General features: G+C 36.0%; 2 protein-coding genes across 2 annotated transcripts; both read left to right on the forward strand.

Annotated features, from left to right (window-relative positions):
• The first annotated feature begins 3,844 nt into the window (after window positions 1-3,844).
• LOC113702868 (pEARLI1-like lipid transfer protein 1) lies at window positions 3,845-4,466 on the forward strand. The gene has a single exon (XM_027224025.2). The coding sequence runs from the start codon at window positions 3,912-3,914 to the stop codon at window positions 4,302-4,304; it is 393 nt and encodes a 130-aa protein (XP_027079826.2). The 5' UTR covers window positions 3,845-3,911; the 3' UTR covers window positions 4,305-4,466.
• A 13,633-nt stretch (window positions 4,467-18,099) lies between these two features.
• On the forward strand, window positions 18,100-22,454 carry LOC140013625 (protein NRT1/ PTR FAMILY 6.3-like). The gene is made up of 4 exons (XM_072063036.1): window positions 18,100-18,381; window positions 18,507-18,724; window positions 19,193-19,758; window positions 21,276-22,454. The coding sequence occupies exons 1-4, from the start codon at window positions 18,264-18,266 to the stop codon at window positions 22,129-22,131; spliced, it is 1,758 nt and encodes a 585-aa protein (XP_071919137.1). The 5' UTR covers window positions 18,100-18,263; the 3' UTR covers window positions 22,132-22,454.
• Window positions 22,455-22,786: the final 332 nt, after the last annotated feature.

Here is a 22,786-nt window from a genome sequence, read left to right on the forward strand (position 1 = left end):
GTTCACCTATGTGCTAAACTACAAGTTTGATAGAATTATTTGATAGTGTACGTACCATTGAAATCTTTTTTCTGGTTTGAGAATGTACGTAAGTTCTGCTGTATTTGACTGTACATTTTGGCAACTTGTCTTCTTTATAGTTTCTTCTTTGGAGGTCCAAAAAGAGATCTTGAATCAACGATGGTTGATGTGGAAAATTTTACGACAAATTTTACGATGGTTTGACTGTACCATTTATTCACCATCATCGAGAAATTGCAAAGTGTAACATTACCTAATTAAGTTAAAAGTGTTTAGTTGATGTATCCAGGGCAAACTTCAATATTTTGGATTTTACAACTATTATCAGTGCTAAAAAGATGTAGTGTTTAGATACATTTGAAGACATGCATCTGTGATCAAATATGTGTTAGAATCGACTCAAGCCAAGTTTCTTTGAAACGGCCAGGTCGATCAAACCATGGATTATGTGAACCGACCGTATATATGTCCAGTGTTGTTACACTGCCAATTTATGTATAAAAAAAAAAAATCCTGGTTTTCTTGTATAATTGATACATCATTTGGTAATCGGTATACGAAAATCAACAATGCTGGCGAAACTGGAAGTCGAAAAAATTAGAGAAATACTCTAAAAACTGATAAAGGTAGTTCAGAACTCGTGAAATAGTTATACTAACAGACCTCCAAACATTCCAGCAATGTTGTGATCTTTTAATTGAATTTTGTTGTGTGTATTAGATTTCAACAATTGAATGATTACAGATTTGTTGTGTGTTTTAGATTTCAACAATTGAATGATTCTATGCGACATGTTCCCCATTAATATTTGTGGCTAGCATTCTTGCCATCCGTTGAGAATCAAGTAATATTATTCTCCATCGAAACATTTTCCTTTTCTTGTCTTTTGTCAAATTCAGTATATACATTTTTTTTTGGTAAATAAAGATGCATTAAAATAAAGTCAAGTCAACAGAATATGTTTCTCATGAACTTTCGCCTATTATTCTTGATTGCAGGGAGCTATTGACTACATTCCAGAAAGTATATTTTCACCATAATTATAGAGAAGCAAACAAATGTGCAGACATCCTTGCCAACCGGGGAAGAAGCAACACTCAAAACTCCACTTTTTTTGAATTATGTCCTAATTTTGTACATCCCTTACTTTTGCAAGATTTAAAGGGGGTTACCATCCCACAGATGACTGTACCTTAATTTGTACTCTGTTGACTTGAATTCAGTATATACATACCACACCTTATCTGCAAAGTCACCATCAAAGTTTGGATTACGCGTCGGTTTACCTTGACTTCAAATTAGTGCTGCTATAAACCTTCATAGCATCTTTCTGCAATAGGAGGAGATGCCATGAATCTCAAGTCTGGTTTGGATCACCATACAAAATTTGTTTTTGAAGCACCAAAAATAAAATGATGCTTTTCAATACACGTATACATATTTATACACACCCAAAAAAGAAAAACAAAAGAAACTAGTTAATATAGGTAAAATGTTCAATATTCTGGCAGCTTCCAGCCCTCAATGCAAATCCAATATTTGTTGCTTGGCGTCTTCACTCGTTAGTTCCTAGCTAGCGTCCTGGAGTGTCACGGGCTGTATAGGAAACTAACAAGGGCTCCACCAAAATTGCATGTCGACGAGAATTTTACATCATTTGATGCTGATCAATGAAGATTTGTCGTTTAACTGCATTGTTTTTCTTCGTTTCACACTAACATGGTGCATTAAGTAGGTTTCAAAAAATCTGATATGGGAGCCATGCCCGATTAGTCTATTGAAGAGTAAGCAAATTGGTAGGCCAATTTGATGATTGTTTGCGCTAATTAAATGAAAGACCTATTTAAATAAAAACTAATCTTTTATACACTGACAGTGTACACACTTTCATCTTTGGATATATGACACATAATCTGAATTTGAATTTAAAAATCAAATTTTGTATATGTGTCGTGCATCCAATTGTGATAGTGTATACACTGTCAGTATATATAAAATTTACTCTTTAAATAATGATGATGAATCAGTCCTTAAATGGTTAAACGAATCTTAGGTAATCAATTTTTGTTCATTGTACTTCATTCTTTCTGAAACGACATCATAAGGTCCTGATCCCTAACCAGAAAAATAAGTGGTCAGAGGACCAAGCCATTGATTAAAGATCCAAATTTGATTTACTATTTTTGAATGCAGCATCAAGTCAAAATTCAGGACTAGTTGAGTGTTGATCTCCATAAATCCGCGAGTTGGATCCTACTTCCATTTGTTTTTGAGGTTGTAGACAAGTATCTCTTTTCCGTAAATTGTGATTCTTGCTGCTTTTAGAGGAAAAGTCTACTCTAAATTAGGTTTCATGAAGCTTCTTTTATCCCGGCTAAACTTCGTTGCCGCGAAAATGGTAGCCTAGGGCCGTAGCAGCACAGCCTGTCGACAACAAAGAAAATCGCATGGTAATTCTTGACTGATACTGATTTTCTTAATCTTTACCTATTGCAATTAAGTTATGGTTGCTGTGCATGAACAGTGAACAGAAGAAATGGAATTATTTTTGACCGCCCAGACGCAGCCAATCGAAGTGGAGATGCTATCATTAAGTATTTAGCAGGCCCAAGAAAAGTTTTGGAGCTGGGCTGACATGGGTTTTATTCAAGAAATCTTACTAGCATCGGGCTCTCGCGCTTATGGCCAATTAGTCGCTGTGGACGCAATTATGTTGCCAGAGAGAGATGCTCTCTTCACCGCCCACAGTTGAAGAACAGAGGTGGTGCCGCCTAATTGCCTGCACGTGTTTGGTTGGCCGCTGATTTGCCTAAACTGGAAAAACAAAAGAAAAGGCTAGTGAATGAACCCAGGTCGACAGCGAGGAATTGTCGGTGGGTAAATCTGGTAGAACCATATTTTGATTGGCTGAAATGAATAATCCATCTGCCGACACAAGTTGGCTGAACTAGCAAATATGGATCACTTCTACGTAAAAGATCAAGTGTTGCATTCCGTTGTTGATATGAGGGTTACGTCGGTGCATGATTTGTAAGAACTCTTGTAAACGATATATAGTTTAGAGGCATATTCTAATCCGTGGTGATGATTAGGAATTCAAATGAGTCGAATCGAATTGATCCAAATCTCAACTTAAATTTATGAAACTCGAACTCTCAATGTAAATCTCGAGTTAAAAAAAATAATTTTTTTATTTTAAAAAAATGAATAAAAGAATAAATTTTCTTAACAAATAATAAATTATTAAGAATATATATAATTTTACTATTAAAATAAATATATATATATATATAACTGCATCGACTCACAAGCTAACGAACTAAGTATTTTTGAATTTGATCTCGAGTTCGAATTCTAGTTTGACTTGATCAACTTAAACTCGGCCCGAACTTGGACTCAAGTTGCTCGCGTACGTGCAGTTCGATTCGTTTGTAACCCTAGTGGTGATTGAATATAAATCCATCCAAGTATTTTTTTTTTTACTCAAAAGAAAATGAATAATCCATCCATTCTAAATAAGCAAAAGAATGGCACAGACTTCTATGAGAATGTTAGTCACGGGATTGCCTTGTGCATATGTGCTTAGTTGTTCTTTTTTTTTTGGGGAAAAGTTTATGGTCAGTCTTGTTTTGTGATACAAAAAAAAAAGGATGTACCTAACACAAAAAATAAAAATTGCATACATTTAGCAGATTCTCTCGCAATTAACGAAAAAGCATTACTGGGCAGCCAGCCTTGATTCACATGTCTGAGATGACTTGGAAACTTGCTGTATAAATACCAGGCTTATTAGCCAATCTTAACCATCACATCAAACACCTGGATAAGCTTAGCTTCGCAATTTAGTCACCGTATCTAGTTCCTATTATCAAAGTTTTGTGAGCAAAAAGATGGGTTCGAAAAGATCCAAATCAACTGTCATTTTCCTATCTATTAACATTTTCTTCTTTGTCCTCGTAAGTGCATGCAACACACCATCTCCACCAATGCCAAAGCCAATTCCAAACCCAACCCCTACCCCAACTAAGGGAAGTTGCCCAAGGGATGCCCTGAAGTTAGGGGTATGTGCCAAGTTGCTGAGCATTGGAACTGTTATTGGAAACCCTCCAGATACTCCATGCTGCTCCATACTTGGCGGCCTTCTTGACCTTGAAGCTGCAATTTGCCTTTGCACCGCTCTGAGAGCCAACATTCTTGGAATCAACCTTAACATCCCTATTTCACTCGGCTTGCTCGTCAACACTTGCGGGAAAAAACTCCCCTCAGACTTCATCTGTGCTTAGGCTCCGCTTAGCTGCATAACTTTTGAATTTTTCCGCTGTTTAACTTAATTACTTGATTTCCGGTTTCCCAAGTGCTCAATAACTCTTACATTGAGATTGTCATACTTCTGATCGTAATTCTCAAGTTCTCATTGTGTTATATTTATTTTCTATGTTTTTGGAGCTTGAACGCTTCATTGCTAGAGGTGTTAAGTAACGTTTATATTTCATTTTTCTTCATTTCGACTTTGCTTAGTCGATTCCTTGACTTTCTAGTGCTTAGCACTTTGGTCCTTCACTACTTTTGAATTTTTTTTCCTTTTCTTTTTTAAGCGAATTATGGGCTACTCTTTAAAAATATATACGTAAATAATATAGTATATTATTTTATAAATGATGAAAATTCTAAGATGTAGTTGGTAAGGTCGAAGCAAAACATCTTTGCATGCAAAATAAAATAGGAAAAAAAAAATCTTTGCATGCGTACTTATTTAAAACAAAACAAAAAAACTGAAGGCACGTGAATCATCTAGGCCAAGTTGGGTTCCTAGGACCATTATGCAGATTCTGCCCTGCCTAATGAAAGGACATAAGAGGCCAAGAGTTTTCTACCTGACTAGTGCATTTTCCGAACGGGCGATCTTCGACGCAAGGAAAGCGAGTACTCGAATGCGATAGCATGCGAATTCCTTGGACCAGGCCTGAAAATAACGAAAATATGAAGCATCAGTAGATTATTCTTTTCACGTACGTAGGAAGGCGGAGGAAAAAGAATCACGTACGTAGGAAGGCGGAGGAAAAAGAAAAGGGTTTTTGTATCATCAGAACTAATTTAGTACTATGAATTATGCTTTTAAGCTTGTTTTTTATCAATGCATGGAATCAGTTTGTGAGAGGGGAAGAATCAGACAGCAGCAGTAGTGCAATGCCAATAGATGTTGCAAAGATAAATTTCTCATAGACACAAACATAAGGGTTAATTACACTTTTCTCCTCTAAACTTGGCCCTTAATAACACTTTGTCCCCTGACCCCCAACACCCTCTCCTCCAGTGACAAACTCCAAATATGTACACTTTATCCCTTGTGGTTAACTTATTGATGGGATTAAAATAAAGTTATATTTTACACAACTACAACATCCCCAACTCATTCATAAACACATTTAACAATTGTAACATAATAAATATCCATTTTTTCATTGGGTGCTAAATCCATTTAAACACAATAACACAATGTATGTGCTCTTTCCGTAATAAAAAGAATTAGAAAATCTACAAAAAAGTAGTCTATATAGATCAGTATGTTTATGTCAATATTGATAGCAATGTTTATTTTAGATTAAATAAAATGAATTAGTGCATTTAGAATGAAAATTATTTGATAATTAATTTTTTAAATAGTGTAGACTCCAAATATATATATATATATATATATATATATATATATATATATATATATATATATATATAAAGGAGGGTTTGATTGTGGATCTTATTGACTCGTAAGAATGTTGTGAAAATTAAAAGGAAATCAAAAATTACGATGCCAATCCATTTATAATTTAGAGAAAAAAAAAAAAGAGAAGCAATGAAAAACTAGAGTAAAAAGTTTTGAAAATTTTAAATTCTTTTTTACTCCAAAACAAAATTTTCAATTCTTTAGTGTTTTACCATCTTTTATATATATATATATATATATATATATATACATCATGTGACTCCATATTTTTTCTAATAAGATGTTTCGTATTTCGACTAAAAGGATAGCATTATTCCACAATCATTATGCATGGATATTAACGTTATTTTGTCAAAATTTAGATTAAAAATTCATATTAACGTTTGACTAATCAATGAAGGGTGTAATGTGTATATATCTAAATTCATGGGGGTAAAGAAAGAGAGAGTGGAAGAGGAAAAGAGAAAGATGACTAGGTCTAGTCTTGCCTAAATCGGATAAGAAGTAGGAGGCAAGTAATAGGTAAGGGAAGAGAGAATAGCGAGGACAAGAAGAGAGAAAGAGGAAAAGAAAGAGAAGAATGGTGGCGAGGAAAAGGGAAAGAAGAAGGAGAAGAGGGTATGGTGGAAGTAAGAAGAAGAGTGGTGGAAAAGGTGGGGACGGCGGTGATGGGAGGATGTGAAATAGTAAGGGAGAATGGTTGTGCAAGAGGGGGAGGAACGTGTCTTTTTGAAGTATGTTTTTATAAAAAATTGAAGTGTTTTAATAAGATACCGTAACTAAGGGTGCGTTTGATTAAATTGAAGTTTAAAAACTGAAATCTGAAATCTAAATCCATTAAATTATTGAATTATTAAGTATTAAATCTAATACATTTGTATACATATCACATTCTGTGATAAGTAAATAGTTTATCACTTAATTTTGGAAGTAAGTTTTGTCTAAAAAATTCAGTATCACTTAATTAATTTAGATGTTCAAATTTGGGTTATCAAATAGTCTGAATATGTTAAGATCTGATTCCATTAAATTTAAGTATTGTATTGGATTACAAACGGGTCTAAATAAGACTTTGTCTATCAGAAATCAAATCAGATTTTCGATGCCACTTAACCGGTCGCAACTCGATGCCACTCATTTATTGGATGCCAAATGTCTAGTTAATCTAAATTTAAATTAGATATCACATGGTAATTTAAATTAATTGAATACTTGATATAATTTTAAAGGTGACACTGAATTATCACTGATAAAATAACACCGAGAAGCTATTGATCGAAAATAGGCTAAAATACACCTAACAATCGCACCCATTATTGCATGTTTGCCACAAACCCAAGTCCCAAGGAGAGAGAAAAAATATTTATTGGATGAGTCTTAGTGTAGATCCGTATTCCGTATAGACAAGACATGGCCCACTTGCTTTTCTAGGATTTTTCAGTTGGGCCTAAGTCTTAGATATTGGACATGAAAGTTGTTTCGAAATACATAAGCATCCTTCGTTCATTTTTTGAGCAGAAGAAACTAAAGGCCCGAATTGTACCTCTTTCTAAAAAAAAAAAAAAAAAAAAGAAAAAAAATGTTTTGTTTGCTTCTTGCATCCAAACTGGTCGTTAACACCAGTTGGACCATTTGGCTCACTAGGTTCTTTCTTTTTGTTTTAGGGTAAAAAACAAAAAAGTCTTGCATGGTAAATTTAATACACAGAAAAGTTTCGCATTATTTCAAAATATACAGCACGATCCCTCATGTTTTGAACTAAATTGTAAAGATAACGGAATCCGTTAAACTTAACGGAAATGAACGAAATGATCAAAATGCCCTGATATAATTAAGCAAAAGACAGCTCAAAAAAATCATTTGTTTTATTCTCTAAATAGAGAGAATTGAGGGTTAAGGGATAGAATAGGTATATTTGATAAAAATTAGGTATAAAATTTTTTTTTTAGGTTCCAATAAGTCATTTCCGTTAAGTTTAACGCATTCCGTCACCTTTACAATTTAGTCAAAGCATGAGCTATTGTATTGTATATTTTGAAACCATAGGGGACTTTTCTGTGTATTAGGCTTACCACAGGGGGCTTTATTATTTTTTACCCTTTGTTTTATTATCTTTCCCTCCTTTCTCCATTTTTTTTCCATCTTTGTTTCCCTACTTGTTTTTCCTTTTTAAGAAATTATCATTCATTTCAAACGTCAAAAAGATCTTATTTGCAATCATCATTCACTGGCGAGGACGGCAACACTAATTTGCTGATATTACTTCTAGGTAGCACCAATATCATGTTGGTATCCAAGCGCACAATACATGATTTTTGAAATGTCAAATATGCAATAATTTAATAACAAGAACACTGCAAGTATGAAAGATAAATGACATATAAAATTTAACGTGATTCGCCTCCATCATTGAGTTTACGTCTACGGAAAGAAAATTCAGTTTTTATTATGAGAAAAAAAATTCTATACAAGAATGCAACTTGAACTCAAACCTAACTCTTGTATACTGTCTCTTATTTTCCAAGAATCCTCTCTTATTTCATGTATAAGGTTACATATCACCCTTACAAACCACTTTATAGTATGCCAACTCCTACCTATTTATGAGATAGGTTACTTGGCCAGCACTCAAGTAATAATAGGAAATAATTTCTAATTTCTAAACTCATATAAATAGAAAAAAACTTGACAATTACTTCAATAACTAAACAATTAAAAAACTAGTCACTTACACACAAATTAAGAAATTCACTTAAAAGAAATAAGGCCAATTTTCTGACATATCACCTACCAGAACTTTATAAGCTTTGAGAATTCAGTTTCCTCAAGAATTGCTATTATCACACGTACGCATTTTGGGGGGTTCTAATGGTGCTAAAATCTTGATAGCTGTGGCAGATTTCATTATTGCGACCGATATGTTAAAGGTTTTAAAATTTTCAGTGATTTTTCTTGAAATTTGCGGACACAAGGAGAGTGAGTACTCCAAGGCAATACTATTTCTGTTTAGAAGTCGCTTCACCATAACCTCTTCTGAGCAATCAAAGTACAAAACAAATTCGGGTTCAGTCTTCATAATATTCTCAAATGCAATCCGGTTTTCTTCACTTGAAGGAAACCCGTCGATAAGAAACTTGCATGTTTTGTTGCGGCTTTCCTCCTCCATCGCCTGCTGTATGAGCTTAACTACCAACTCATCTGAAATGAGCTTCCTTCCGTCTTCAAAGCATAGGTATAATCATGGCTCCGTTTTCAGTTGCACATTGAACTTCCCTTTCAAGTTTCAAGTAGCTCACCGACGCTGAGATTGACAATTTTGGAGCATTGCGTACCTTTTCCAACGCCTGGTCCGCCCAGTAAAAAAACTAGTACTACTTTGTGCTCTTATCAATAATAATTGGACATAGGTTAGAGAATCGTTTTGAAAAATTGCTTCCTATTCAAAAATTTTCTCCATCAAAAAATTTTGAGGTCAATGAATCCAAAGCAGATAAAAGAACCGTGCACGAATAATGATATATGTGAACCCAAAGCCCAATTGGATTAGGAAGCATAATTGCAATTTGTGACAGCAGTATAATTGACGTACAAGAATCCTAATTGTAATGGTTATGCAGATGTTATATGGTGAATCGCCAAAAACTTAGAATAAGTAGAGTTCTATCAAAAACAAAGCTTCTGAATCCCAACAAAAATTGTTTGCTAGATGACTAATTAAGTAGAGTAATATAATTTTTAAAACCTAATTTTTTATATATATTTGTGTCTAACATTAACAATCTGCTCTACTCTTATACTATGAGGGAAGGGGAGCTCAATTGGACTTGTATCGACAGATGCACTACTGCATTCTTCAAAATTTTTTGTAAAACATAAATGATTTTTTTATTTTTGGTTTTGACACTCAAGTAGCAAGGGGGGGTTTTTTTTTTTTTTTTTTTTGTGGGGATTGTAAAAGTGAATTCGTGGTTGGCACATTCTAGTTTTAGCTGTTCCTCGTTTATTACCTAAAAGAAAAAAAGAAAAAGGCAAAAAAATTCGTGGTTGGAAACTAAATAGGAGTCACAAGTCGCTCGCTTATCACTCTAAGAAAAGAAATTAAATGCTCACATGAATCCATGACCTTATTTGTCCCTGCGTCTTCTCTTTTATTAACTGGCTTTTTTCTTCTTTTTGGCAAACTTTAGGCTAGTTGGCATACTCTAGAAAAGGCCAGTTGAGTTGAAATCCCGTTTTGGCCATCAAACGCGGGTTTGTAATTGTAGAGGAATTATTTTAGAGTTTTTTAGGCTCTGTTTGGATTGTAAATTATTTGAGATATTTTTACTGTAGCACTTTTTGTGATGTGATGTATGTGAGATAAAAAGGTAATTGGGAAGATAAAAAGGTGCGTTAGAAATTGTAATGATGATGTAAGCAAATAAATTTTGGCTAATAATTCTCTATCCAAACAAACCTTTAGCTTTCCTGCAGTTGAAAATTGAGATGCCTTCCTTTTCTTCTTTTTGGCCACCAAACGCGGGTTTGTAGAGGACTTGTTTTAGAGTATTTTAGTTTTCCTGCAGTTGAAAATTGAGATGCCTTTCCTTTTCTTCTTCCCAACTTCTTTCGACCATTGAAAATATTCCCCATTTCTCGACCAACATTTACTATTTACTACTACTCGTATGTCATCAACTGCCCCACCCCCCCCCCCCCCAAAACCTAAAAATATCCCCACCCCCACCATGTTGATAACCAAAAGAAAAGTTATTACGAATCCAGAACGCCACCTGATAAGTGATAGCAACTAATAGCAATAAAGAACCCTGAGAGTTGCATATAGAGCTGTTTTTTTTTATTTGTACGGCATTAGCGTGAACCCCCTCTAGTAAGTCAAAACAATTGCTTGCCATTGGTTCTGGATGAAAGGCCAAAACTAAACTTAAAATCATGGAATAAGTAACCCAAAAGCGTGAACCCCCTTTTTTTTGTTTGCTGGTCATTACTGACATTGTAGAGAAATATTCATTAAAATTGGACAAAAATTAGCAGTCCGCAAAACAGATACAGGTGAACAACGAAAACAAATAAGCATGGAACATGATAAGAATGTGGACGTGGAGTCGAGGTATCAGTGATGTCACCAGCTGTCCAATGTAAGACTTTCGTTTTCGATCTTTGTTTTCGCAACGTGGCCAAAGCTGACATCTTCTAGCATCCCAGACTCGTTAAACGGTAGATTGAGTAACCAACAAAACGACCCTTTGCAAAGTCTTTAATTAATTCTAACCATCTTCAAGAATTCCCTTTTTCTTTTTTCCCCTAATCTTGTTGGGCCAAGAATTCACTTGTTCATTCCATGCAAATGTATCGATCTTATCTTCCTGCATAATTGAGGAAAGAATTCAGCAGATAAAAACAAGGGTTGTGGCTCAATTAATTAAGTTGTTCTTTCCATAACAATACTATCACCCAAATAAGCCGTGCGTGCGTGCGTGCATGCTACCTGCGTATAAGGGAATAAAACCATGATCAACCAACCCTACATTTTTCGGAACTTAATTAGTTAATTGATACTGCATGGACGGTTCCCCCTCTCTCTTCTATTATAACGGTTTTATATTGTCAAAACTTGAACAATAGTCTTTGACCCTTGAATCGTACTATAAAAACCTTATTTAAGATACTACTGTATATTCGGTGATTTGTCAATTCATGATGTCTCGCCGACTGGCTTTTGGAGCTCCTGAAAGAATATCGCAGAATATTTTGCTTACACCGATAGATACTTCATTGTCGCAATGATGACATGAGTCGCAATATAGCAGTTGGCTGATCGCAAATGCCAGCGCCAACACAAATGTGGTATATAGGCTAAGGAGGCAGCATCACGCCTCTCTATTCAAGATTTTTATGAGGACACAAGATCAGATTTTGCTGAGATAAAACCTTGTTAACAAAAATTAAGGAAGCCTTGACTTGTGTGAATGAATATATGGCAGGAGGAAAAAGTATACACGACGAGGCAAAATGATCGAAAGAAACAAACGACGGACATTGTCGGATGCCAATGGACTTCCCCACGAATAAAGAACTTGCACGTATCGATTAACGTCCAATGCTATTGCTAGCTACGATGAAGAATCGGATGCATTCTCCCTTTCATATGCATTAATTAGTCCTGCAATTAGTAAGAGGTATGAACTCGTGACCTAGAAACGGTCAAATTATTGGCTTCCCAGTACGTCATGCTATATAATAGCAACTTGTTAGTTAAACTTTTGCTCAAGAAAAAGAAATATTTGTTGCGTAAACTCGTGTTACGCGTCTTTACAGTCTGCAGAAGAGGCACTTCTGCAGCTAATCTGTCGACTAAGTAAACAGGTCAGAAAGTTTTAGGCTGCCATTTGAGTTCTTTTTGTTGTTTATCTTGTTTGATTAGCTATGATTTTGTCATGTTTGCACCGTAAGCGTTGCAGAAACGGAATTAAATTATAAACATTTGTGGCTTGAAATTGCATCTAAACTATGTTAATGGTCCATTTTTAAGTTGTCCTTTCGCACTGGTTTACATCCTGCTGGCAAATACGTAATACAAATTTGTTACGCTTGGTCCAACCCACATAACGTCGAATTCGGATATACCTTCCATCGCGTCTCCTGTTTAAGATTAAGGCCCTGTTTGGTTCCGGGAAAATACTGAGGGAAATGGAGAGTGAATCCTTTTGAAAACCCCAACACTTTCTCTTGTTAGGTTGACTAAGAAAAGTAGTAGGGAAAGGGCAAAGAGTTCTAAAGAAAGGCCCCATTTATAATTTAATTCATCACTTAAATTTAATGGATTCAAATTCTTAACATATTCAAACGCGTTTGATAACCAACACTAAAACATCTAAATTCATTAAGTGACATTGCAAAATTTGTTTCAAAAAATAAGTGATAATTTATTCACTTATCACTTAATATGATATACACTCAAATGTATCAAACTTAGTACTTAAGAATTTACTAATTTAATGGATTCAAATTTCAGTTTTCAAGTTTCGGTTTTATCAAACACGCCCAATGTAATTCTTTGGTTTTGCATCACAGATTTTGTGAAAATATTGAAATGGAAAACTATAAATAAAGAAAAGAGTCTTCTTTTACCAATAGTGCACAAATTGCTAAACAAATAATCCTGTTTATTATATATAAAAAAAAAAGGTCTTCCGGAGGATAATCTATAGCTAATACAACAGTTGCGAGCCAATTCGGAAATTTTCGAACTGGGTTTGTTTGGATTGGGGTGATTTCAGATAAAATAATTTGTTTTACAAATTCGAATCACTTTTTTATCTTTCCAATTATCTTTTTATCTCACATAAATCACGTAACAAAAAATGCTATAATAATTATTTCAAATAAATCATCCAAATAAACTCCTATCCAAACAAACCTAAGTCTCCAATTTTTTAGCAAAACTGTAGCCCTAGGAAGCCTGACACCGCTGCCACTATTCTACTGATTTCAGTCGATGGTGGCGGCAGGAAAAGACTTTCTATCTCATTCAGCCCTTTTCTTTTCCAGCCACCAAAGAAAGGCGGTCTATTTCACTCAACAATTTTCTTTTCCTCTTTGTATATCACGGGGAGTCATGGTGAAAAAGTATATCTTGATCTTGATGGAGGATGTAAATACATATTCAAGGAAAGGGAGGATGGAGTTGCCATTTACAAAGGGAAAACATGGGAGTAGGTCTGATTTAAGTCATGGCTGAGCAGTGGAGGAGTTTTTGATTGTTCAACAGACAAAGCTTTATTTTTCAAAAAAAAAAAAAAGATTCTAATACTCTCTCAATCCATTGAAAGTGTCATACTTTTTTTTTTGGTTGTACCAAAATGTTTGTTATGTTTGATATTTTTAACTATTTTATACTCTCAAATTCCCTTATACTCTTCTTTAATGATGCATAAAGATAAATATGATGAGATTGCTTTCTAGTTTTTACTTTAACCAGCACATAATTAAGGGCAAAAGTAAAGCAAAAGAAAAAAAAATTTTGGTGGAGTGTACTATGCATAAAAATCACATGTCCCTAAACATGACTAAATATATAGGATGGAGGGAGTAACAAATTTTACCGGATATAGATCTGCGTGTTGACCCAGTTATCACTAGGAATGTAGGCGAGCCGAGCTACTCGCGAGGTCAATGGCTTGGCTTGAATTCGGTTTGACCGAGTTCAAGCCGAACCTCGAGCTACTCGATTGTTCTTCGAGTCGAGTTTCGAGCCAGTGTTTTAAGGCTTGTAGCTTGTCGAGCTACTCGTCGAGCCGGGGTATATTTAAATAATATATATAATTTAAATAATATATATGTATTATAATTATAAAATGACCATTTTGAGTATAATTTATACTGAATTTACAATATACTCTTCTTTATAATAAAATTCCATAATAGCAAAAAAGTAATAACATAATTGTAAAAAGACCTAAAAAGAAAAAATGTCTAGAAAAAAGAAATGTGTCGAGTCGAGTCAAAAAGCTTGATTAAATTCGATTTGATAAGGCTTGACTAAAGGTCGAGCCTTATTGAGTCGAGTCTCGAGTTTAAAGAAAGTTCCTCGAGTCGAGCTTCGAGTTACGATTTTTTGGACTCGATCAAGTTCAAGCCGAGTTCGAGCCTAGTTACATATGGGTCGAGTCGAACTCGAGTATAGCAATACTCGAGCTCGACTTGGCTCGATTACATTCCTAGTTATCACTACTTTCCTTTTGTTTCCTCAGACTTTTGTGAGGAAACGGATTTTAGTGAAAATGCATAGCAATTTTGATGAATTCTTCCCCACCCCAACCAAACGCAGGAATCATTTCTGGTGGAATTACTTTCACTTCCCTTAGTGGTCTTCTGGAACCAAACAGAGCAAGTGAAAATTATTGGTAATTATTGAGACTAGTTGACTATATGTTGAGTATTGTCTAATGAGATGAAATGAAGTACCCAGCTAATAAAGATACATCATGTTTGAAAAGCTACATAAGGGGTCGGTTTCATAGGGACCGTATAATCGGCCAACTCGTAAAGTGATTTGTGTTTGAATTTCACCGTCGATGTGAAAGTTATATTGATGAATGATTTTTAAGAAATTTTGTAAGTGACGTATACTATGACCTCTGGTGATAATCGGGATCAAACCCATCCAGACTTTTAATTACCAAAAAAAAAGGGGCCATATATTTGGGTTTTAATCCTAGATAGATATATGTACCTTTAGAATATTAGACATATGTATGGGTGCAAAAAGTTAAGAAGAGTGTGAAGAACAGTTTTTGGAGTGTCATTATTCTTTTCAGAGTTATAAAATTGAGTTTTTTTATTCAGTCCCTTTCGAGCCAAGCGTTAGTTGTCCGAAAAAGTTTTAAAAATTTTTTTTTGTTAAAGTTCTCTAAATTTAGAGAGCAGATGATAATATGTTTAAAATTTGAAGGGATACATCCCTTATACTTCACCGTGCTGATTCTGTCTCTGTGCTTAAATTTTCAAAAAAGTTCGGGACGCACTCATAGCTAGGAACGCGACACTTGGAAGCTATAGGCCTCACAATTTCTCCTGTCTAGGGCAGGTAGGCACATTCATTAACACTCAAAAGCAAGTTTGCAAGAAAAATATACGAGGTTTGTAAGAAAATGTCAGAAAGAAAAAAAAGAAAAATATACGAGGTTTTGACCCACAAAAAAAACAGAGAAAATATACGAGGTGTGGGATTTTTTAGAGATAATCTGCTGCCGGCCCTCGTACTTCTCGTGTTGTTTGATCAGACACGTCTTCGCAAAAGGAGCAATAATGCCACGACCCGTGAGTGTCACACATGTACAAGGATGACAGAACCCACTCATCTGATGCCTAATTTCTGGCCAATAATTCAAGTCTGTTAAACTACTGGCGGGAGATAAATACGGAATTGGATTACCATTTCTATTTAGTGCATTGACACTGGCTTCCGGTTGGCCGGAAGCAATAATGGTGAGAAAAGTGGAGCAAAAGATTTAAGAAAACAGACTATTTGTAGCTTATTTGTCTGATCTATATATTAGATTGAATTATTATGATGGTTGGTCTATGGCCCAGCAATGCATCCAGGTAGTAGGAGAATGAAGACGAAGACAGAGAGCGTTTGAAGAAAATAGCAGGAGACAGGCAGCTGTATTGAATACTGATGGCACGCTTAATTCGATCTTATGGTCAACTCTCGCAAATTATGATGGTCATCTTAGACGCTATAAGTTTGAAAGCTGCGGACGTATGTAGAGTTCTCTCAATTGTTACTTAGTATCTCGCTTTGAATGTTAAATATTTATAGAAGTGTACGTCTAAAATGCAGACCTTAAAATCCTGAGTAAGAAGAAAATTTCACTTGTTCCCTGCATCTAGACAACTATCTTCTTTGCTGCAAAAAATTGTAAAAACAAGGGATAATTTCGGAAACCTCCCTTGAAGGTTCATGAAATATCACCTAGCTCCCATGAGATTTTCAAAATCTCACTTAGCACCTTTCAAAATATAGGATTTAATCAATGAAATATTCAACGTATTTGGAGCAAAATAGCTGCAGATTCTTTTTTTTCCTTTTTACGTTTCACAACTATATTTATCTATTTATTTGTTCCTATTCATGTAGAGCGCGAGAAAAATGAAGTAATTGAAACTCCAGACACTGCAATTTTTCAAATTCTAACTTTTCTTTTTATAATAAAAATTTCATATTTCACACCCATAAAAAAGTCAGTTGATTTTGAGTGAATTCTTTGTATGATAAAAATTTCATCTTAACCTTTGTAATATAGTCTCTCTCCTCAAACATGAATTTTTTAATATTACTTTTCGTTGTAAGGGTTAACAATGTTACCAAAATGTCAATTTGAGGGGCGCTAAGTGAAATTTTAAAAAAGTTAAGTGATATTTCATGAAACCTTAAAAGGATTGTTTCTGAAATTATCCCTAAAAACAAAATCATCCTTTTCCCATGTTCACGTACTGGTGCTTGTAAGTTGTAACTTGCAGGACACGGGCGGGTGATTCCCGATTATGTTTTCTCGGCCGCAATCGACTTTTCGAAGAACTTTACCGCACGAAAGCGATTTTCCTAAGGCCCCAAAAATGTTCTATTATGTCTTACCATTTTGATTTTAAGCTACAGGTTGAATTCCACTCGCATATGCTAAGCTCTTCCTGTCCCCACTTGCCCATCGAAATGAAAATGAAAATGAAAATGAAATTGAGGGCGGTTGCATTAGAGTCTATCGAAAGAGTGATGGCGATCTAAGGATGTCAATCTGCCACCAATCTCAGTTCAATGTAACAAAATTACAGATATTTGATAGATTGAAAAGTATAAGTCATGTGCCCCAAGTGGCCAGCTCGATTGGTTCCGGTCGTCTGTCTTTATAGCAAGATGCAGATTCGATATCTACTTGTTATCATTGCTGGACATCTTTAGGGCGAGCTCTACCCAACCTGAGAGTAGGGCTGTCAACGGGTCGGGTTCGAGTCGGAATTTATTATGCCGGGCCCGAACTCGAATTACTATACCGGAATCGGATCCGACCTGTTTACCCGACGGGTCTTTTATTCTATGTTCCGGATCCGGATCCTGCGGGTCCCGGATCCGGGTCGGGTCTACCCGAACAAATTTAGCAAAATTTATAATTTCTAATAAAAATGAGAAAAAAATATATTTGTAAACAAATTTCTAACTAATGCAAAGAAAAAATCAAATAAGAAAAGAAATCAAATTGACTTTACTCAAATACATCACCCTAATCAAATTGTATTGATAAATATATATTTTTTAAATTATTAATTCATTTATATCCGGATCCGGGTCTAATACGGGTCGGAATACTATATTCCGTATCCGACCCGTTTTTTTGTTTGACAAAACGGATCCTGATCCGGATCCGGAAAACGGAATTAAATTCCTACCCATACCCGCAATAATTTCACGGATCCGGGTCTATACCCGACCCGTTGACAGGCCTACCTGAGAGGATTAGTTCGGGTGATTTCGGGATACCCCTCAAGACAGTAAAAAAAAAAAAAGTATACAAAATATTTTATCTCATTCTTTAAAATATACTAATAATATTTTTGAAGTTTTACGGTGTAAGTTTTATCTGTTTTTCAAATTTGTAATATCCATTCTTCATATTCATTCTTTAATATCTATATATGTATGTTTAATGATGCAACTTTTGCTATTAATGTAAATTTTAATGAAATTATGATGTTTTATCAAAAACAAAAAAAAAAATTCTTTTCTGGCATTTGCAGAAAGACAAGGGAGGCAGGGTGGTCGGAGCCTCCGCTATAAAAGGACACAAATGGGCTCGTTTTAAACACCCCACGGCGTACGCCTGATCGCGTCTCAACTCCTAACGTGTCTATAAATAAACAACTTAGTTTCCTATCATCTGTTGATTAAAGCTCTCATTTAATGCTTCCACTCCAATAATCCAATACTCCTTGCACAACAGATTACATCAAAGTAAGAGAAATGGCACTCCCACAATCGTACGAAGAAGCTAAGACTATCCCAGATGCCTGGGACTACAAAGGCGGCCAAGCCCAAAGATCCACCACCGGTGGTTGGGCGGCTGCGGCCATGATTTTAGGTCCTTTAATGCTCTCCTTAACTTTATCTTCAGCCAATAATTTTCTTTACCGTGTTCGATTCCCTCAACCTTCCTTTTTATTTTGTTTTAATCAGTTTTTCGGTTTTCTTTTTTTGTGGACGTAGGAGTTGAGGCTTGTGAGAGGCTGACAACTCTTGGTATTGCTGTTAATCTTGTTACCTACTTGACTGGAACAATGCATCTGGGAAATGCTACCTCAGCTAATACTGTCACTAATTTTCTTGGAACCTCCTTCATGCTCTGCTTGCTTGGTGGTTTCATTGCTGATACATACTTGGGAAGATATCTCACCATTGCCATATTTGCTGCTGTTCAAGCAACGGTAAGTAACCCATGATTTGGTGGTGATTTTGGCTCCCCCTTTCTTTTACACTAACTTTTGATAAGAAATATGGAACAAATAACGAAAGTGATTCAGTCATTTGAAACTTGCAAGGTGGAAGACACTCATTAATTACAATTTCCTGACTCATATTTTGTGTTATACTATTATCCAACAATGAGGAGGAAGATTGAAAATGTAACACGGGATCATTCTTTAATGTTTTAATACCAATTAGTACTCCATCATCTGTTATGAGGAAGCTCGAAAAAGCGAAAGTCTGTTTCACATACGCACTATGATTATATAATGATTCGAAAGTTGTGCATAATAGATAAGGTTTTACATGGTCAAGCTGCAAATGGGATCCTAAATTCATTTTGTTTTCGAGAGGAGGAAAATCGAGAAAGTAAAACAATGACTTGGAATCACAAATTTTTGCACTTATTTTTTCTTGTTGATCATCAGGGCGTGGCACTCTTGACCATCTCAACCACAATACCAAGCCTGCGACCTCCAAAATGTGCCCAGGGCAGTCGCTCGTGTGTCCAAGCTAGTGGCAATCAGCTTCTAGTCCTCTATGCAGCACTCTATCTCACAGCATTGGGAACCGGTGGCCTGAAATCAAGTGTTTCCGGTTTTGGGTCCGATCAATTTGACGACTCTGACGAGAAAGAAAGGAAAAAAATGATAAAATTCTTCAATTGGTTCTTTTTCTTTATTAGTGTGGGATCCCTTTGTGCTGTGACAATTCTTGTGTACATTCAAGACAACGTTGGAAGGCGATGGGGTTATGGAATATGTGCTTGTGCAATTGTGGTCGGTTTGCTCGTGTTCTTAGCTGGTACACGGCGATATCGATTCAAGAAACTTGTCGGTAGTCCATTAACACAGATTGCTTCTGTCATTGTGGCGGCTTGGAGGAAGAGGCATTTAGATTTACCATCTGATTCGTCCCTTCTCTTTAACGTTGATGACATTCCTATAGAAGGACGCAAAAAGAAGCAAAGGTTGCCTCATAGCAAGCAATTCCGGTTAGTATTACATGCTTCAGTAATTTTGAAAATATATGACATTGATCATGACTCCAACGCCGCCAGGTTCAGGATTCGAATCTACACTTAGGAGTTCCAATTATGTTGATCCTCTTAAAAAGTAAAACACACAATCTATCTACAATCTCTTAGGTGGTGTGAATATCACCTACCTCTTCCTCAACTTAAGGGTTTCATCATATGTTAAAATTTTCAACTGGCGTTAAACAATATTTAGCATCACCTTTTTCCTTTTTTTTTTTTTTTTTTTTTTTCAAACCCAAAATTCTTGTCAAATGCTATATGTCTTTCAGCTTGACGTTAGAAATCATCTGTGGCTTTATTATTGGTTAACACTTCCCTTATCACACCAAAAAATCTGGATGCATGAGCCAGTTTACCTTTGCTGCAGTCTGGTGGGGTTGGTCTCAAGACTCACTGAGTGAACTCTGTAACTGTAAAGGTCTTTGGCGAACTATTCTTGAATATTCACGGTATCAATCAAATTAGATCCCAGAATAAAGACCATATATTTTAGCCTATTATTAGGTAAACAATTTTCGGACGCTAGAATAATTGACTTGCCATTCATCATATGCCGACCAAGGAAGTGGGGCCGGAATGGGCCACCACAAATCAAGTTATTATTGTTGATAATTGGGTATTTGTCTAAATTATTTAATAAGAACAATAGGAAGTACCGGTGCAGGCCAGTTCTGGATCAGCCATGATTTATACTAAGAGTCTTATCGGAAATGGAAAGGAATCCAAGATTACGATACCCTCTTCCTGTGCCAAAATATCTACCACCTTGCTTCCCCGCATAACTCGCCCGACCATGTCTTGTTCAATGATTATTTCTCTCCTACTTTATATTTCCTCCTAGGTTAATGCATATTCATCAACAGAGTGACTAGAACCTTTCTTTCAGCGGGCGCGGTTGATCTGCCTGATACCCACTACCTTTATAGCCCAGTGATGGGATTGTGAAATCTTGTGAATGACAGCGTAAAGAAATTGGATGTCCTTCTTTCCAGATCAAAAGATGATGGAAAGCAGTATCTATTTTGTCCAACACAAATTGATCTGGGGTTATTCTAATATATCTCTTTTAGTGTTTTGGAAAAGCAATATGAACTGTTTTCCTTTAGCACAACCCTAGGAGTCAACGTTTGTCACTTCCCCGAATACTACCCCGTTTTCCTTTACCAAATAGTTCACGCATTACTCTAAATAGACCATCTGAAATCAGGTCCACAATGCGGCACTAATTGCTGTCATGCATTAAGATATTTGAATGCATTGACGATTGGTTCGGATTAACAGGTAGGAGGAGGACAACGCATCAGTATGACAGGACACTAGCGTATTATCTATTGGTTCCGATTAGCAATCATTAGACTTTTTCATTTTCTAATTTGATCACGAGTGTATTATCAATTGGTTCCAATTAGCCTTTTTTCTTTCTAATTTGATCACGAGTGTAAATTTTTTTTTGCTTTGTCTTTTCCTGGTAGTTTCTTGGACAAGGCCGCAATCAAGGACCATGAGATGACCATGAACAAGTGGTGCCTTTCTACTTTAACTGACGTTGAAGAAGTAAAATTAGTGATCAGAATGCTACCCATTTGGGCCACAACAATAATGTTTTGGAGTGTTCATGCCCAGATGACCACATTTTCAGTCTCTCAAGCCTCAACGATGCACCGGAAAATCAACAACTTCGAAATCCCTTCTGCAGCAATGACCGGATTCTTCGTCGGAAGCACTCTCTTGACCGTCGTGATTTACGACAGAATTATCATGCCAATATGTAAAAGACTGCTCAAGAATCCATACGGGCTAACTCCTCTCCAAAGAATTGGCATTGGCCTGTTTTTGTCAATCGTGGGAATGGTAGCCGCTGCGGCTGTTGAAATCAAGCGTTTGCATGTTGCAAAATCTCATGGCCTAGCAAATAATCCCGTCACCCCAGTGCCAATGACTGTATTTTATTTGATCCCACAATTTGCCATTGTTGGAGCTGGTGAAGCATTCATATACGTTGGACAGCTTGATTTTTTCTTGAGGGAGTGTCCAAAAGGGATGAAGACCATTAGCACGGGTTTGTTCTTGAGCACGCTTTCCCTGGGGTTCTTCTTTAGCTCAGTTTTGGTCACCATAGTGCACAAGGTGACAGGAAACAGGAAGCCGTGGTTAGCTGATAATCTTAATCAAGGGAAGCTTAACGATTTCTACTGGCTTTTGGGGATTTTGAGCGCATTGAACTTGATGTTCTTCTTGATTTGTGCTAAATGGTATGTTTACAAGGAGAGGCGGCTGGCGGATGTGGGGATTGAGTTGGAGGAGTCCGTGGGACCTGCTTGCCATTGAAGATTGCAAAGGAGATGAATCTTCTTTTTTTGGCTTTTTGGGGAAAATCTACTTCGTTTTCTGTTTTGAGTTCAACAAATAAATCCTCTTTGAAGATTACGAAATAATGGAGGATTAATGGGCTGGCTCATATGTATACAGTTTTTTTTTTTTTTTTTTGCCTTGCAAAATCTCAAAAGAATGTAAAAGGACCACACCTAGTTGTACTTTCATCAAAAGTTGAGTAAACTGAGGAACTCGTATGAAGTTTCTGTAGTAATCGCAAACAAACCACTGCTAAGTTAAAGAGAAGCATTTGCTGGGTGCACGTGGACTTCTTTTCATTTTTGTTCTTTCTCGTTTCTTTGTGGTACAACCTTATCCATTCATCTCAACTGATTGCCCCATCAAACATGTTCATTAGGTTCTCTTTTGGCAAATCTGAATCCTCGTTGGTGAAATTTCACTACCTAAAAGAAAATGGGGGAAAAAACAGGTTTCTCTAATTATAAGAAGGTTTTGTAATGGTTTCCACGAGTTTAGCTCCCAACCCTTTCCAAAATTTACTCCCGAGCTTCAGTTCTGCTTTGGGTCCTATTCAAAACAACATGAATGCCCAGCATCAAAACATTACATTGCTTGCATATGATGTGGAGCGGCATCAAAACAACATGGA

The sequence above is a fragment of the Coffea arabica genome, chromosome 8c (assembly GCF_036785885.1).
Source record: "Coffea arabica cultivar ET-39 chromosome 8c, Coffea Arabica ET-39 HiFi, whole genome shotgun sequence".
NCBI classification, from domain to species: Eukaryota; Viridiplantae; Streptophyta; class Magnoliopsida; order Gentianales; family Rubiaceae; genus Coffea; species Coffea arabica.